This window comes from Nansenia antarctica (assembly GCF_963989245.1).
Source record: "Nansenia antarctica genome assembly, chromosome: 4".
NCBI lineage: Eukaryota > Metazoa > Chordata > Actinopteri > Argentiniformes > Microstomatidae > Nansenia > Nansenia antarctica.
This window is the reverse complement of record NC_137689.1, coordinates 51,302,223-51,321,318: the sequence shown is the minus strand read 5'-3', so window position 1 is coordinate 51,321,318 and position 19,096 is coordinate 51,302,223. Positions and strand designations below refer to the sequence as shown.

The window sequence follows — 19,096 nt, the reverse complement described above, 5'->3', positions numbered from 1 at the left end:
ATGGCATATGACCCTCTGGAAGCTATACTGTCATCGGGGTTTGGGTTCTGTTGCATTCTGATACATGTGTCCTCGACCTAATTTGGACTTTCATATCATCAAAATGTAAAAAAAAGAAAAGAAAAAGAACATTTGTTATTTACATGATTTTTCTTTTTTATTATTCATTTTGCATTGGTATTCTCAACACATGATTGGTTTTTAATATCAAACACAGTGCATTCTTTGGAGAAAAGCTATTAGCCTGAAACTCTGAGACAGAAAAAAAAAATCATGTTTATTTCAGCTGAATGGCACAGTTACAAAACCCTGCCAAAGATTACAAGTCATATTCTCACTCCTTTCAAATGTCTCCCCACAAGGATGTGTGAACTGATTATATTTACATCAAACTGTTTACATAGGGACTTTGTGTTAAACAAGAATAGAAGAAATGTGTTTGGCATTTCAATATCCAACATCATGTATTACAAATGAAAAACAAATAATCATTCTGTGATCTGTTTCACATCATATGACATTGCTGGATGATTTCAAGGGTGTTTGGACAAAGCAGTATTCAGTCTGCTCTCCCTTGCGCACTCGTTGCTGCTTCTCCATCTGTCTCTCCAGCCCTGTAATGCTCTTCCGGAAGGTTCCTTAGTCGCTCCGCAGCCTGACAATGGTAGGGGACACCGCGGTCAATTGTAACACCCTACGTTTCTCCATTCAAAAACAAGTTAGAGATGAAACTCACTCAGCAGAGTTAGGTTTTCTCCCTGCATGAACACATTCTAAATCAGTAGGTTTTATTGGGGGGAAATCGTTTTTGAGGGGTAATTGTAACTTTTTTGATCCACAGTATTTCTCTTCTGCTTTTCTTTTTTTTAAATGCCTATGAAAACTAACTAGTATCATTATGATTACTCTTCTGTGGGCTACAAATTGACAATGATTGGCATGTGCCAGCATTGTTGCCAGCTAGCTAGCACAAAAGGTTTGTCATAGCTGCTAAGGTTAGGGCCAAATCTAACACAGTGTTACGATTACCTTGGGAAACTGTAACACAGTGCTGGTCAGGTCCTGGGCCCACTAGGACTACACAGATGGGAGTGACAGCTATATTTACCATCACTGTGAATCACACTGGTCAGTTTGTGGCTGGGAATCAAGTTATTTTAAACAGTAGCGTCCAAACAAAAAAGGGCTTGCAATTTGACCAATTACTGCACTATTATCACATTATCCAGTCCACTCAGACCATGATCAACAAACATTTTGTGTCCCGTGTCAGCATGTTGATGGTGGACAACTGACAAGCAGAGAAAAGGACACAAATCTAATTTGTCTACAAGAATATCCACTAAAGACTGTGTAAAACAATTTCCTAGTTAAAACCGAGTTGTTTAGTATTCCCTCTAATATAGTGATGGAACACAACATAAAGCCGTCAATCTTATTAGAACTGAGCACCTATGACATGTTATTGCTTTAAGTGGAATGAACATCATCAAAACATTTTAAAACAACTTGCCTTGCAGCATTTCAGGCTGCAGAAATCCTGGAGAGACTGATTAAAGGTGTCAATGGCGTATTAGTGTGTGTGTGTCTATCTTCCGCATTTTGTTTGAAGTTTACTGGGTTTATTTGGTGGTATGAAGGTGTTACATCTGTCTCTGCCTACTGTGTCCCTGCCTACTGTTACAATTGCACCCTCTCAGACCTATTAAATCAATACTGTGATCGGGGCATCCTCTTTAGACTACAAGTGAATGAATGATTAGTAGACAGATGTAATACATTTCTGCTATTAAAACAAATTACTGGTCTAGGTTGAGTGGTCTCTGAGTAATTGCAAAATGTTTTACAATTGGCCCCAGTCTCCCCAATATACACAAAACAACATAATACAGGTGGGTGTTAACAGTGTTGACCATAGATATGTGTGCCATTATAACCTGTTAAATCACATTTAGTAATGACTTTGTATAGTAATGGAGTTAAGCTGGATTTGCTATTCAAAAATATCCCATTCCTCTACGGAACTGCCCATGACATGACACTTATAAAACTAGGGCAGTCCTGCTGCTCACAGTCCACACAATGCCTCTACCGTCAAGGCTAATATCTCTCCTTCATGTCCCCTCTCTCTCTAATATTTCCAATGAATACACGACCAAAAATGTAATTACAGTGAATGGCTCCCCTGTCACCCAAATGAAACCCAACCCCTACACACCACCCACCAAGCACTTGTGTAGATCTAAATCAACCTCGACGAGGAGACCGTTCTCACCTTGCGGCATTTCCATACTACTGTTGTGGGAACCAAATTCTGTCTAGTGGAATAGAGTGAGAGATGCTGGATCTGGAGCATACTAAATACCTCAGGAAGTCATAACAAACAAAGCTTATAAAATGTGAAAGTCATAACAAACAACTTACAGCACATTCAATCATCCGGAGCTGCACGATTACAACTACAAGCAGACTACTCCATGCAGCAGTAGTGCTAATATGAGACCTGTGATACACCCCTCTATACTGTACAACCCTGCCTGTATTAATATAGAACCAGTGTGTGTGTGTGTGTGTGTGTGTGTGTGTGTGTATGTGTGCGGGCGCGTGCGTATGTGTATGTGAGTGTGTAGACAACTGCAGAGGGACTTCTTAGCCTGACTGCTGTGGCACGGTGACAGGGCCCGGATGGTACATCCTAATTTGATCAAGCTATCAATCAATACCTCCTGGACTGCCTCAACTCAAGCCTGAGAGAAGCTGGCTGCAGACAGCCTCAAGGGTAGGGATAGTAGTGATGGAGAAGAGAAACGAGGGAGGGAGGGAAGGATGGGGGGGGAGGGTTAGAGAGGGGTTAGAGAGGACAGAAATGCAGGCAGCCTTATTGGTAGGGACGGTAACGATGGAGAAGAGGAACGATAGAGGGATGGGAGGGAGGGATGAAGGGAAGGAAAGGAGGGAGATGCCAGTTCCATTTCCATTCTCCTCTATTCAGCACAGGGGCAGTCAGGTCAGAGCTCCAATCAGCCATGGCTGACAGAGAACTCTGGCTAAGCGGGAATAGCACTGCCTATGTTTAATGATCAGACAGGGTGACACTGCAGAACGGGAGGGTGGAGAGTTGGAGAGTTGGAGAGTTACAGAGTTGAGACAGCCTGTCTTTCCTCAGTCCTCAGTTGACTTTGTTGGCGGCTGCAAAGGACTTGTGTGGGGAGAATCTAGCTAAATACCTCATCTAATTATGTGTTAGATTGACATGTTTATGATGACGCTTTGACGTTGTTTGGGAAAAAGGCACTGTTTTCTTTTTTTTTCTTAATTGATAAAGTCAATACCCTAAAGATCAGACAGTGTGACCATGTATGGTTACTGTTACATAGTTGGAAGTCATACACAGTGTTAGGAGTAACAGCAGCATAATGCACTCACAGTTTGTCTCGGGGTCATTCTCACTGTGTGCGACGGTTAAAGTATGCACTATGTGGGGTGAAGTATAATAGGCTAAAGTGTGTGAGGTGGAGAGTGTAGGTAAATAGCCTGTAACGTCGTGCGAGGGTGTGTTCCGAAGACTGTGGTTAGTAGAGTGGAGTGTGTTGGGTCCAGTGTGTGAAATGAGTGGAGTGTGTGGGCTGATATGTGTGCAGTGGAACTAAATACAGTAGGTGTGTGGGCTGAAATGTGTGAGGAGTGGAGCGTGTGAAAGACTGAGAATGTGTAACATCTGTGTGTGTGTGTGTGTGTGTGTGTGTGTGTGTGTGTGTGTGTGTCTGTGTGTGTGTGTGTGTGTGTGTGTGTGTGTGTGTGTGAGTGTGTCTCCAACCTGCTCAGGAGTGAGGTCTCTCTGTTCCTGCGCCAGCATCTCGTAGCCCACCATGAACTTGCGTACGGAGGCGGAACGCAGCAGAGGGGGGTAGTAGTGGGCGTGGAGCTGCCAGTGGGACATGTCCTCCTGGAGGTGGGGGCCTGTGGGAGCACCTGGGAGGGAGGAGAGGGAGGAGAGGGAGGAGAGGGAGGAGAGGGGGGAGGAGTTACTCACTGACTACAAACGGTTAAACTGTCTCAGTGGGAGGCCTTGGTTTCACCAGGGAGCGAAGATGTGAGTCACTGATTGTGGCACAAATCACTGACCAGATGACACAGGGTTAAATTAACTCACTGACCAGATGACACATGGTTAAACTAACTCACTGACCAGATGACACATGGTTAAACTAACTCACTGACCAGATGACACATGGTTAAATTAACTCACTGACCAGATGACACATGGTTAAACTAACTCACTGACCAGATGACACATGGTTAAATTAACTCACTGACCAGATTACACATACTTAAACTAACTCACTGACCAGATTACACATAGTTAAATTAACTCACTGACCAGATGACACATGGTTAAATTAACTCACTGACCAGATGACGCGTGGTTAAATTAACTCACTGACCAGCAGTGGCAGACAGTATCGCTTTATATCATCTGTTCAGCGGGTGTTCTGCAAGGTACTAGCTACAGTAGCCTTACAGCCCCTCTGGCTGTGGATACAGAGACAGATGAAAGCAGCCTCGTATAAACTACACACCCCTACATCCCTTCAGCTCTCACCACCAGACCCAGGCTGTGTTCCAAAAATGTGCTCTTGCACCCTTATCTAGAGTACAGATATGCTCATTTTGGAACACAGCCCCAGTCTATGCTTCAGTATCTGCACTAGCATCACACGATCCCACCGTGCAAAGACCAGACACAAAAATTAAAGCAACAATCTCCAATCTAATTTGGATTGATATTTGATTTTGTTTGAGTTTGATTTTGCATTTCACTTTTGCTGAACTCCAATGTGACCAAAACTCTTGACTTTCATCAAATTGAACCAACTATCCTCCTTGACGCAATGTTGATAAAAAAAGAAGTGATGTTCTGATGTTGCGTCAACGAGGATATTTGGTTAAATTTGCTGAGGGATAAATGGCTAATGCATTGCTTCATTCGTTATGCGGTACGCTACAGTAGTGTGGATATTGGAATGAAGCCCTTGTCTACACTCAAACTTAATCAAGACTAGCAGGACGCTCAGTGTCGAACCCCGGCACCTCTTGGAAACGTTTCACGGTGCATATTAAGTTATAAAGTGGCTGTGAGAACCAGCGGTTTGGCCCGAGTCCCGGTCCCAAATCCCCCCCTCTTATCCCCATATAATGAATGAAAAGCGTATCATGCAAGTTAAGTCAGATTCATCCTGTCTGCTCTGCTCAAACAGCCCTTCATTTCCTCTGCTGCTGACATTCTGGGCTGTGCTCGCTAAACTCTTTACTCTCAAGATGTTTTGGGGTTTTTAAGGTCTGGGCCTCACGCTAAACTCCACTCTCAGATGTTTTGAGGTCTGGATCTCATGCTAAATTATGCTAAATTCAGTTTGGAGTCCAACTATAAAGGGTGTTTTGGGGTTTGGGCATGGTAAACAGCCTCTATTCCACGTGTGTAACAACAGAAGTTGCTAAGCATCCACCTCTAAATGACAAGGCATGAAATGACTGTCAAAACATGTTAACAATGCTATTATAAGTGCTATTACAGGTCTAAGATCAGATCAATGTTAAGTGTTAACATAATCTCTGCCATCTTGTCTCCTCCGAGAAGCTCAGTTGTCTCTAGTGTCTGATTCCCCATGTTGACGTTCCTGGTTCTCATTTAAACTCTCCCTTCATAAGAGTCACCAGAGAAGAGAGATCTCTGGACAAAGGCTACATCCCTCGTGCCAAAACAAATTATGTCCAGCCCATTTAACACAGAGCTGAATAACTACCAAACTAATGCAAACACTTGAGACGCCAGAGTTTACTATACTGCAAGAAGGTAATTATGTCTTCATTCAATACAGAGACTGTATGTAGAGGTGACTTCACACTTCCTACGATACTACCTCTCATTTACAGCCAATTCAGGGTGCCTGGAACCCTCAACCCTCAAGCGAGCTCATTTGTCTTTCCCGAGCCGCCCAGCGGTAATAAGACCCCCTGCTCGGTAAGCCTCTTAAGCCACAGGCAAGACATCCCCTGTGATAATTATCATGGGGCAAATTAACGAAGAATTCAGTGTTGACACCATTACTGACACAACTGAGAGATTAGTCTCCCCATACTTAACACCAAGTACGCAAAGTTTAGCGAACCGGAAAGAGACAAATACAGTGAGATACACTCTGACTCTCACTACTACAGTATTTAATTGCAAACTGGATTGCCACATGGTCAAGTGCACTGGTATTGTTGACATGCATCCTCTACTGAGCTACAGTTACGATACTAGGACTGTTATGCTCTGACACAGTATTGTAAAAGCTATTGCTGTGGAGCTGATGTAACTAACTTCAGTCACAAAGATATTTGATTTCAGTGGTGCTGTTTGTCATATTGACCCTACCGCAGCAAGGTAGCGTGTATGTATCTTGCAATCAAAACTGTACAGTGGCCCAGTGTGTTTCAGACATTTGTGACAGCGGCTGTGTTGAAGAGCCCACTCAATATAACAAACAACAGTTTTAGGATCACTAATTACGTATAATTTGTCAGCGAACTAAGCTTGTTTTTCGATTCACAGTATCGTCTGCCATCCAACTTTGTACTCTGTGAGTGTTGGTGATATGTCTTGTTTATATTTTAGGACTGTTCAAAAGCAAAGACTGTATGATCATCTAATTATGTGTAGGTATGTGTTTTTAGCACGTTCATGTTCTATCAGCATGTTGTGATGTGCTAAACAATATGCAGATGTTAGATTACATAGCAATGTTCTTTGTTGTTAGCTGCTAACTAGCTAGTGATGGAGCACAGTCACAGTCTGTTATGGTTCTGGGACATTTTCTCCGCTATTTGGTTTAAGGTGTACCAACATTCAAACAAGCATATCTTCTTCAACTATTTTCAGATTTCAATGTATGACTACATGATTTGAAATCTTACAACCTGCACTTTCATAATCAGGTCAAACTGAAAAATGACCTTTCTGACTTGGGGAACAAAACACCAGCTCCTGTCACATTTTAAATACAAACATCAAATATGTAATAGTTAGTTTGCTTTTACACAGTGTTTAGACTTGATTGATCATATTGTAGTGAACGGTGGGGAAGAGCAGCTTGCACTAAGCGGGTATCTAACTCACAACCTTCCACTTCCACACAAACTGGCGTGCTGGCTACAACACCAAGATAATTAACTCCCTTGGTGGAGCTGCTAACAGGGTCATTACACTCTCCCCTCCATTCAGGAGAGCATGTGCTCACTCTTCACTATACTGAGTTCCTCACGTGGACACGCCTCTCTGATGGCCTCACGGGCACCATCCCACTCCTAACACCAATGTAGTCAACGGCGGGGGTAGAGTAGCTTGCCCTAAGTGGGTATCGAACTCACGACTCACTCACGCTTACAAACCGGGGCCGTGCTAGCTACAACACCAAGAAAATTAACTCCCTTGCTGGAGCTGCTAATGGGCCTAACACAGGGTCATTACAATAGGTTATATTGTACCAGCAAACTAATTCAAATTAAGCTCAAGTATTTGACATAATGTATTTTGACCCAAGGCGGATGTGTGCTAATCACATTGCATGGGACGTGATCAATATACTTCATCATTACAAAGGCATTGAACTACACATTTCCCACTCACAGAGGAAGAGATTATGAATGCGGGTACAGTGGGCTATGTCAGCCTGTGCAGGCTGGTGGAGGTAGAAATCAGAGGATGGGCTTATTATAATGCATGGAATGAAATGAATGGCAGTGTTTCCTCTATATGCATTTATTTGTGTATTTCCTCCTCCACTAATTGATTCAGACCGTCCACTTTGATTCAGGCTGCGCAGAAAGGCAGCGAGTTATTATGACCGGAGAACAGGAAAAAAGCAGATTGAAGCTAGATTTAGGCCGCTTCCAGACCTACATTTCGTTACGATTTAGGGCGTAGTTAGTTACAATATGTTACAATGTTGCAATTAACCTCGTCGTTTGTGTTCGCACTGCAATCGAGACTGAATTGCTCTCAACAGGCGCGCGGCGCGAGGCGACGCGCTTTCAAAACAGTTTTGTGATTGGTCCGAATTTAGCAGGACATTTGGATTTCAGGAAATCACTCTCCTCTCTCTCTCCCTTCGCCCGTCGCCGGTCCCTTTAATCCCGTAAACGTATCCTAATCGAAAATGCAACATCATCAGCGACGACTGTGGGTTATTGCATTTACTGCTGTTCTCTGGTTCATGTTCTTATACCAGTGCTCAGTATAGAGTATTTTAAATGAACATTCGTAATGTATGTCTCTGATGTTCATGGTCAATTAAATCAGCCTATTTTGTGAAACAAATAATGTTCCCGCTAATGGGTTAACCGAGCATTCTCGCACCTAACACTAGCTTCGAACTATTCATAGCAATATGCGCGGGGCAAAAATAATCTATTGCCTCTAAAATCACCACGAACAGAACGGCGGAGGTACGGGTAAGCAGGGCTCATGTTGGTGTCCTCAAAGGTAAGAGTTGGTTTTCTTTAACTCAACTGATAGCATTACCTTGGAGGAGATAGAGGCGTGGATGAAGCTCAACTTCCTACAACTCAACAGCTCCAAGACTGAAGCCATACTAGTCGGCACACCACACCAGGTCCGGTCATCCACCATCACCAGCATCACCTTCTCTGGCCAGAACATTCCCCTCTCCTCATCTGTTACCAACCTGGGCGTAAAAATGGACCCTCACCTCACCTACGAGACCCACACCAAACATATATCCAAAACAGCTTTTTTTCACTTAAGGAACATTGCCAAACTCCGTCCTGCACTCACTCTGGCAGATGCAGAGAAGCTCGTCCACGCCTTTGTCTCCTCCAGACTGGACTACTGCAACGCACTCCTCATCGGGATTCCTAGCAGCTGCCTCCAGAAACTTCAATACATCCAGAACAGCGCTGCTAGGATCCTGATGAGGGTGCGCAAATATGATCACATCACCCCCATCCTCAAATCACTTCACTGGCTCCCCGTCTCCCTCAGAATTGAATTCAAGGTCTCCCTCCTCACCCACCAGTGCATCCATGGAACTGCCCCCCCCTACCTCAAGGAACTCCTCCATACCCCTCAGACCTCCTCACGCACCCTCCGTTCTACTGCCACCAACCTCCTCAAGACCAGTGATGCCGGTAACGCGTTACTAAGTAACGCATTACTCTAATCGGAATACTTTTTTTAGCGACTAGTATTCTAACGCGATACTATTTCCAAATCAGTAATCGGATTAAAGTTACTTATTCAAGTGACTGTGCGTTACTATTGCGTTACTACCTCATAACTTAGGCTAAATGCAGTATTTCTTTGTAATGTTCGATAGTAAACAAACATTTGTTCGCTTTTCTCGCGTCTTGGGGAGTGACGTCAGTGCTCACGTTTTCAACACGAGGTTACTATGGAAGGCCATGCCCGCAAAAAACGGCTCTCGACTATCGCGAGATTGCAGCAGAATCGCTCACGTGTATCACCACGCTGATTGCACAGTGTAAACAGAAGCGTAGCCTATACAATGGAGCGAGAACAGAGATATGCGTTAAATAGCTGGAAATATAAGGATTATTTTGAGTTTGTGTCAGCAAAGGATGACAAGAACATAAATGTTGATCATTGATAAACTCAGACTCACCCAGTTTAGGATTAGGATTATATTAGGATCATATCTGAATGGTCAGCTTAGGTTTTAGGTTTTGTGAAACCACTCCTTGCTAGTTACTGTTAAATAAAGATTATATTTATTTTATTGTTTAAAAACAAGTATTTATGTTGGGTGAGGCAAAGAAAGACTCTTTATTTTGTTGTTTTAAGTTATTGTTTAAAGTTTAATTATGTAATTTAAGTTACTGTTAAAATAAAGTGAGTTTTGGCAAAACCAGTTTTCATTTTTATGTTGCGGGGGGGGGGGGGGGGGTCGGGTGCCTAGGCAGCTGCCAATAGTAACTAAAAAAGTAACTAGTAATCTAACTTAGTTACTTTTAAAATCAAGTAATCAGTAAAGTAACTAGATTACTTTTTAAAGGAGTAATCAGTAATCAGTAATCAGAATACTTTTTCAAAGTAACTGTGGCAACACTGGATGCCGGTAATGTAAATGTCAAATAAAAAATATCCACAATGATGAAAGAAGCAACTGACATTGTATGACATTGTATGACACGTATAAACACACTTCTTAGTGTCCCCTGCTGGTATTGAAGAGCATTGCAGCCATGGGAAAAAAAGATGGCGGCTGATACTAACGCAATCACACACAAACACACACAAATACTGCAAAATAACTTTATACTAGCTATATTTTGAAAATGTAAGGATACTGGGGGGTAGAACGCACATATCTAGGAAAGGTCATGAAAGGAGGGTCCTGAAATTTGATCGAGTGCAAAGATTTCTTTTTACTCACAGGGGTCAAAAGTCTTTATGCTTTGCGTCATTGACTGTCTTTTTGTAAATCATTGTCAACTATAAAATGTAAAATGTATTTTTTGATAACAAAAGTTTATTTTTTATTTTTTTTTTAAAGTCCATTAGAGGTGAGTAAATGTAATGCGTTGCTATCCGGTTGTTAAGCCTGACGTCAAACGTGACGTTTTTCAATTGCTAACCACAACACCAAAAGAGTTAACTCTCTTGGCGGAGCTGATTCATTCACTTCATACTCCTGCAGCGGAGAATTCCATCCTTCCATACGGGAGTCGAACCCCGATCTCCCGCATACCAACCGGCCGCGCAACCACTACACCAAAAGACTTAGCCCGATTGGTGGAGCTGCGAAAGGCCTATTTAAAGTTTTTTTTGTTGTTTTATTTAAAAAAAATTAAATGTACGTGCTTACGTTCCCTACGTAAGGGCTCTGGCACTTAACACTTCTGCGTAGGCCGCGCTGCAATTACACCGTCACATCGCTAGGTGACTCCAAGCTGCATATTCACACAGATGATATAAAAACTGAAAAAACGATATAAAACCTTTTTTTTAAATAAATATTTTTTATGATGATGATGATGATGATCATGATGATTATGATGAAGAAGAACATGATATAAAAAAACGTGATATAAGAACATGACAATGATAGTGAATAGCCTATGATGCCGGTAATGTAAATGTCAAATCAAAAATATCCACAATGATGAAAGAAGCAACTGACATTGTATGACATTGTATGACACGTATAAACACACTTCTTAGTGTCCCCTGCTGGTATTGAAGAGCATTGCAGCCATGGAAAAAAAGATGGCGGCTGATACTAACGCAATCACACACAAACACACACAAATACTGCAAAATAACTTTATACTAGCTAGATTTTGAAAATGTAAGGATACTGGGGGGTAGAACGCACATATCTAGGAAAGGTCATGAAAGGAGGGTCCTGAAATTTGATCGAGTGCAAAGATTTCTTTTTACTCACAGGGGTCAAAAGTCTTTATGCTTTGCGTCATTGACTGTCTTTTTGTAAATCATTGTCAACTATAAAGTGTAAAATGTATTTTTTGATAACAAAAGTTTTTTTTTTTTTTTTTTTTTAAAGTCCATTAGAGGTGAGTAAATGTAATGCGTTGCTATCCGGTTGTTAAGCCTGACGTCAAACGTGACGTTTTGCAATTGCTAACCACAACACCAAAAGAGTTAACTCTCTTGGCGGAGCTGATTCATTCACTTCATACTCCTGCAGCGGAGAATTCCATCCTTCCATGCGGGAGTCGAACCCCGATCTCCCGCATACCAACCGGCCGCGCAACCACTACACCAAGAGAGTTAGCCCGCTTGGTGGAGCTGCAAAAGGCCTATTTAAAGTTTTTTTTGTTTTTTTTAAATGTACGTGCTTACGCTCCCTACGTAAGGGCTCTCGCACTTTACACTTCTGCGTAGGCCGCGCTGCAATTACACCGTCACATCGCTAGGTGACTCCAAGCTGCATATTCACACAGATGATATAAAAACTGAAAAAACGATATAAAACCTTTTTTTTAAATAAATATTTTTTATGATGATGATGATGATGATCATGATGATTATGATGAAGAAGAACATGATATAAAAAAACGTGATATAAGAACATGACAATGATAGTGAATAGCCTATGATGCCGGTAATGTAAATGTCAAATCAAAAATATCCACAATGATGAAAGAAGCAACTGACATTGTATGACATTGTATGACACGTATAAACACACTTCTTAGTGTCCCCTGCTGGTATTGAAGAGCATTGCAGCCATGGAAAAAAAAGATGGCGGCGGATACTAACGCAATCACACACAAACACACACAAATACTGCAAAATAACTTTATACTAGCTAGATTTTGAAAATGTAAGGATACTGGGGGGTAGAACGCACATATCTAGGAAAGGTCATGAAAGGAGGGTCCTGAAATTTGATCGAGTGCAAAGATTTGTTTTTACTCACAGGGGTCAAAAGTCTTTATGCTTTGCGTCATTGACTGTCTTTTTGTAAATCATTGTCAACTATAAAATGTAAAATGTATTTTTTGATAACAAAAGTTTTTTTTTTTTTTTTTTTTTAAAGTCCATTAGAGGTGAGTAAATGTAATGCGTTGCTATCCGGTTGTTAAGCCTGACGTCAAACGTGACGTTTTGCAATTGCTAACCACAACACCAAAAGAGTTAACTCTCTTGGCGGAGCTGATTCATTCACTTCATACTCCTGCAGCGGAGAATTCCATCCTTCCATGCGGGAGTCGAACCCCGATCTCCCGCATACCAACCGGCCGCGCAACCACTACACCAAGAGAGTTAGCCCGCTTGGTGGAGCTGCAAAAGGCCTATTTAAAGTTTTTTTTTTTTTTTTTTTTTTTTTTTTTTTAAATGTACGTGCTTACGCTCCCTACGTAAGGGCTCTCGCACTTTACACTGTCGTATATTTTTACACATATTAATAGCCTTCTTATATAACGTATATCTTACACATATATTAACGTATATTTTTACACATATTACATGTATATATATATATATATATACATACATATTATTACAGATGATCGCGGGGAGATTTGAGAAGCAATTGTCGCACATGCGCAGACACACACACACGAACATGCACGCCCCCAAGGGTATAGGCCAATCAGAGGCCTAGAAGGAAGGATCACGATTGGCCAAGAACATACTGTGATGTGATTGGCTGAGAGACCGCTATAAAACCAGGGAACACAGAGATCTAAGTCTGCTTCTGTCTTCCTCTGACCACGTCGTGACTGTTTGTGTGTAAACCTGATCCTGTAATCTGAGGACCCGATCTTGTCTTTTTTGAATAAATACTCTTAACTTTGGCCAGGAGTTTTTACCTCATTTTTGATCACCAAACAGAGAAAAGAGACTACAAACTTGGCGAGCCTTATGGGAGAACAAAAAATAGCCAGCCGGTTTGCAGCTCTTCAACAAAGGTGAGTTTTCTGCTGAATAACCTTCCTTTGTTGGCAAAATTGACTGTAAATCAGATGGGCTATATTTAAAAAGAATCTTGAAGTATATAACTGGGTAGAGGTTAGGCAGAGAGCCGGGTTGTAAAACCTGTATTGGTAAAAACGTTTAATTGTACGATATTTTATCGTGTGTGTGGTATAATTGTAGTACAGCAGAGAATGAGCTGCTTGTAGGCTTGTTTTGGGAACAAGGTATTAGCATAAAAGCTGAGGGAAAGACGTTTTCCCAGCGGGCTAATAAATGTGTTTTGTATCAGAAAATAGTCTGATGGAGTGTAAAAGAATGAGAATTCTTGGTTGATGTGTTTTGTAAGTAAGAGCTTAGTCCGTGTTTGTCAGGAGATAGCTCTATTCGATTGTCTGGAATCTGAACTCCTAGTTTGAAAGAGCATAGTCCGTGTTTGTGAGCAGAAAATAGCGCTATTTTAAAGATATACATTGTTAATTTACTTGAGAACACGGAGAAAAAACGTGGCTTTAGTAGAAAGGGCGCCATTTTTTCCTTTGTGTGAAAGCATGTCAGACACGTGGAGACAGGGCCTCTAGTTGAAAAGACGCCATTTTTTCCTTTGTCTGAACGCATGTAGACACGTGGAGACACAGAGCCTCTAGTAGAAAGCATACGCCATTTTAGGAGTATTTGAATAAGATTATCTTGGCAAATAATACGTTTAACTGCATTGAAAGATATTCTTGAAATTGCTGTGTCGTGGAAAATAATAATTATTGTGGAAAAGCAGTGTTGTGTTGTAGTCCACAGCGATTTTCTTCAGAGGCGGTAAGTAGCAAATACACACGCGCGAGTTTGATAGATTTCAGTACTCATCTCTTAAAGATAACGATAAAACCATACACATAGACTAGTATTGATAAAGATAGAGATATAGTGAATTGATCTCGGGGTATTTCAAATAAGTTTAAAGGTACGGTTACTCGGAAAACAGGAGTTTACACGGGGCCAGCGCAGCCACATTTCACACACAGAGAGAGCACGCGGAGCGAATAGGCCTGCTTACAGAATATTGGTGAAAGAATCTAAAAGGTTAATGCATAGATTGATGTTGTGAATGACTGTTCAGTATTACATTGATTTAATTAATTACTTATCAGTTGAATTAATTATTCAGATCATTCATTTTCTGTTTCCCAAAACAATTGATTGATTCCATAAGTTTTAAATCAATGTATATGATGATATAGTGAATAATTCTAACTAATCATTCATTCCTTTCACTTAACAATTGATTTATGTATAGATTGTAAAAGTAAAAGATAGATTGTGAGTTTTAGGTAAGAAAGAGTCATTCTGTAAGACATTTTCAGTGTGCTGCCCTCTACTGGTCAGAACACGATAAAGACATTTTCAGTGTGCTGCCCTCTACTGGTCAGAACACGATAAAGACATTTTCAGTGTGGCGCCCTCTACTGGTCAGAACACGATAAAGACATTTTCAGTGTGGCGCCCTCTACTGGCCAGAACACGATAAGACATTTTTAATTATTTACTGCCATCTAGTGGACGAAACACGATAAGACATTTTTTAATTATTTACTGCCATCTAGTGGACGAAACACGATAAGACATTTTTTAATTGTTTACTGCCCTCTAGTGGACGAAACACGATAAGACATTTTTAATTGTTTACTGCCCTCCAGTGGACGGAATACGATAAGACACTTTGGAGCACTGGTCCTCCATCAGTGCATCCGTCTGAGGTCGATGAAATAGTCCTTTACAATAATAAATGGATGGTTACTTCAATTAATTTAAGTAATTACAAATTGATTGAATTAATTATTCAGATTATTTCATTTTCAGTTTTCACAAAACTTTGATCAATTGGTTTATAGTGGTCTAGGGATGACGTTTTCTTTCACAGGTTTACATCAATGAAGTGTAAATGACTAAGTCTAGTTGATTGTGCATTCCTTTCGAGTAGCAGGTCGATTTCTTTACAGATTGTAATTGATAATTGATCATTTTGTTCCTTTCAAATAACAAGTCGATTTCTTTACAGATTGTAATTAATAATTAATCATTTTATTCCTTCCAAATGACAAGTCGATTTCTTTACAGGTTGTAATTAATATTCGTGTTTTACATCTTTTTATTTGAAGTTAAGTTCTTTTTTCACAGTTCTTGATTAAAGAATAGCAGAACAGTTTCTATCTGAGGATTGATCAATCAAGGGGTTGTGGATCAGAAAGACTTAGAGCGTGACCTGCTTTTGTAATTTGATAATTGTGTTGAACAGCCTTTGTAGTTTAATAATTAAGTTGACCTGAACTATAATTAGTATTGATTGAGCAATTAAGTGACACACATTCATACATAATAAGGGAAAAAACATTTAGATTAAAACACACACACATAGATTACATTTAAGTCAATAATACACAATACCACTGGAACAATCCGTTGTTCTGGAGTTGTAGTGTTCTGTGTGGACAGTTGACACAGTTAAGAGTTGGACTAGCATCTGTTTAGCAGATACGGCAACAGAAGGTGGGTTGTAAGAAAAGTACACCTTATAGCATATTATCAGCATATTGAGCAGTATAAATCAATCAGCTTAACATGGGAGCCGCATCCACTAAAATTGTAACGGCTGTTACCACAGCTAGTGGAATATTGGCAACTTTATCCCCTGTGGCTATAGTGGAAAAAATGAATCCTCTTGTTAAAGAAATTAGCAAAATGTCAACGAAATGGAATATTCGTTGGGCAGACATTGAACAACCATGGCCAGAGGAAGGCACCTTTGACTTACAATTAATTGCAACATTGGAGATACTTATCAATGTACACAAGGCAAATCAGAAAGGGAAAAATAGGTCAGAGAAACGCAAGTTAGAATTAGACATCTTAGACCTCTTTAAGGTAGAGGGGCAGAAGGTAGCATTAGCTTGGAATGAGAAAACAGCTCACATGGATCCAGAAAAAAGAGATGAATTGGCCAAAGCAATGGAAGAGAAAGTGAACATTCCATTCTCACACACAGCTCCAATCTCCAGTCCTCCTCCCTATGCCAAGAGACTGGAGGACAATTCTCAGCGGATCTACCCTCAGGTCCCTGTCCTAAGTACGAGCGGAACCTTCACTATCCAAGATAAGGATGAAAATGTACTAGAGAGGGGAAGAGCGAGAGTGACCGTGGACTTCGAACCAGAGAACAGGTCAGGTGCCAAACAGAAAAAGAAGGAGGAGCCGAGGGGAAAAGGGGACGACAGGAGGGACAAGACGGATGACAGTGAAGATGGCAGTGGAGGTGATAGCAAAGATTCCAGTGATGACAGCAATGCACAAGGAGGCTACAGTGCTCCGATAAGAAAACTACTAGCCAGGGCCGAAAAGCAGGGAGGGAAAATACGCTATAAGAAGGGAAAAGAAGAAAATAGTTCTGAAGATGAGCAGAAGTCTCTGAAGGTAGGGAAGAGAAGAGAGAGCTTAAAGCAAAAGAAGAAGAAGCTGCAGGAAGACAGGGAGGAAGAGGAGGGAGAAAGGAGGGCAAGAAAACTCCATGCGAGAATCCTAAGAAACGAAGAAGACTACAGACAACAGCTGCAGGACCTAGACGTAGAGAGAGAAACGTATCGTCAATCTCGAGCGGCATCATCACCTGCATCCCGGTTGAACTCCCCAAGGTCCGGAGCGACACCAAGGCGGGACGTAAAAACGGAGCCACAAGTAAGCGATTATGAAACAGCACCGGAAGAAGAGGCAACTCAGGGGAACTTCCCAGTGCTGATTCGAGGTAACCAGATGGAATATCGTCCTTGGAATCATACAGATCTGTCAGAAGTGATAGAAAAACTCCCAGTCCTGGAAGATGGTGGCCACCCCTGGACGACGCAAGTCGACGTGAGATTGACAGGAACGCACGCTGCTATGGGAGACCTGAAAAGACTCTTAGCTACCATTACAGGATTGGACACCATGCAGGAAATATTGATGAAGGCGGGACTTCATAGATATATCGATACATCCGTTTATGACCCAGAGCTCTTCGCAGCAAACAGAGGCAAGCTGTGGAAGGCAATCAGAGAAACATACCCTACTCACATTCACCCAGACAATGTCATTGTGAAGCCACTGGGGGGAGATGAAAATCCCCGGGGGTTTGTTGCCCGTGTGCACTCTCAATGGAGAAGTGTGACAGGGAAGGATGCCGAAGATAACCCGTTAGAAAAAGCCATAATCAGGGAAAAGATTCAACAAGGTCTCCCTACCCCAGTTAAGAACAAGTTAGCAGAAGTGGTGGGGCTACGACACATGAGCAAGGCTGTTTATATAGACAACATAGCACACCAAGTAGAATTATTTAGAAAGAAGATTCAGACACAGAAGGCACAAGACGAGGACTCACTCAGAAAACTAACTCAAGTGCAATTGACAGAAGGCAAGAAAACCAGAGAGAGAGAGCAGACTATAGCCCTACAGGTCCCATCTCAGCCACAGCAACTGCAAATTGTCCCTCCCCAGTCATACCCACAGGGGCCACAAGGGGGGTATCCATACCCACAGGGGCCACCAGGGGTGCAAGTGGTTCCATACCAGCCATACAACCAGCCTGGCCAAGGACCACCACAAGAGGGATGGACCACAGCACCGAGGAAGATGCTAGGACCATGTTTCCTATGCGGCCAGTATGGACACTTAAAACGTACCTGCTTTAAGAAGAACCAGGGGGGCGCAGGGGGGAAACAAAAAGGAGGATATAGGCCCCCTGCTGCACCGGCTCCAGGAGTGGTGAACCCCTATGGAGGCCCAGCAGCTGCGCTATAGGGGTGCCCAGAAGATCCGAAAGGGGGGTGCCAGCTGGTGGTGACAAACAGGCCTGAAGATGAACCTACAATATGGGTGTCGGTCAACCAACGTCCATTAGAATTGATGGTGGACAGTGGAGCAGCCTACACCTGTCTGAAGCCTGAAGACGCCACGCACCTTCCTATGTCTGGGAAATATGTGAAGACAATCGGATTCGAGGGAATTAAACAGCTGATCCCTACCACTGAGCTTGTAAGCTTAGAGTACAAAGGACAGAGAGCAGATCTGTCAATACTTGTATCAGAACACACGCCAATAGGGCTACTAGGGAGAGATGCACTATGCCAATTAAATTGTACCGTGAAATGCACGCCTGACGGCTGTCAGGTGACAGTGCCACAAGAGAACAGACAGCTGTCTGTCATGATGGACAACAACGCATCTATGGTATATTGGGTGGGAGGGCTTAGCCCAGACCTAATGGAACCAGCAAGGATGTGGGACAATTATATCCTGGCACACATGGCAGAGGCCAGAAGGCCTACTGATCCATTGCATTGTACACTCCAGTATTTTAGAGAAGTTGCAGATGCAACCCCAGATGAGTGGCTGAAGCATCAGCCAAAACAGGTACAGCTTAGTACAAGTTGTATAATCCTAGGCCCTCAGGGAGTGGCTATGAAGATAAACAGTGACACTTATCTAGATCAGGAGCATAAGATTGAGGGTAGCATCCCTCATGTGACACTTATGATATCTGAACACTATAAACAGAAGCATTTAGGGGCAATGATGGCAGACTCAGAAAAAGCCAGATTTGTAACG

At 42.0% G+C, this 19,096-nt stretch overlaps 1 protein-coding gene across 1 annotated transcript in view; it reads right to left on the bottom strand.

Moving 5' to 3' along the window:
• Nucleotides 1–251: 251 nt before the first annotated feature.
• Nucleotides 252–19,096, bottom strand: part of galt (galactose-1-phosphate uridylyltransferase) — a 112,181-nt gene continuing 93,336 nt past the window's right edge. Inside the window, exons 10-11 of the mRNA XM_080527891.1 lie at nucleotides 3,818–3,972; nucleotides 252–655 (exon numbers count right to left, since the gene is read on the bottom strand). Coding sequence (XP_080384017.1) covers nucleotides 560–655; nucleotides 3,818–3,972 — 251 coding nt within the window. The 3' untranslated portion in view covers nucleotides 252–559. The remainder of the gene's footprint in view (nucleotides 656–3,817; nucleotides 3,973–19,096) is intronic.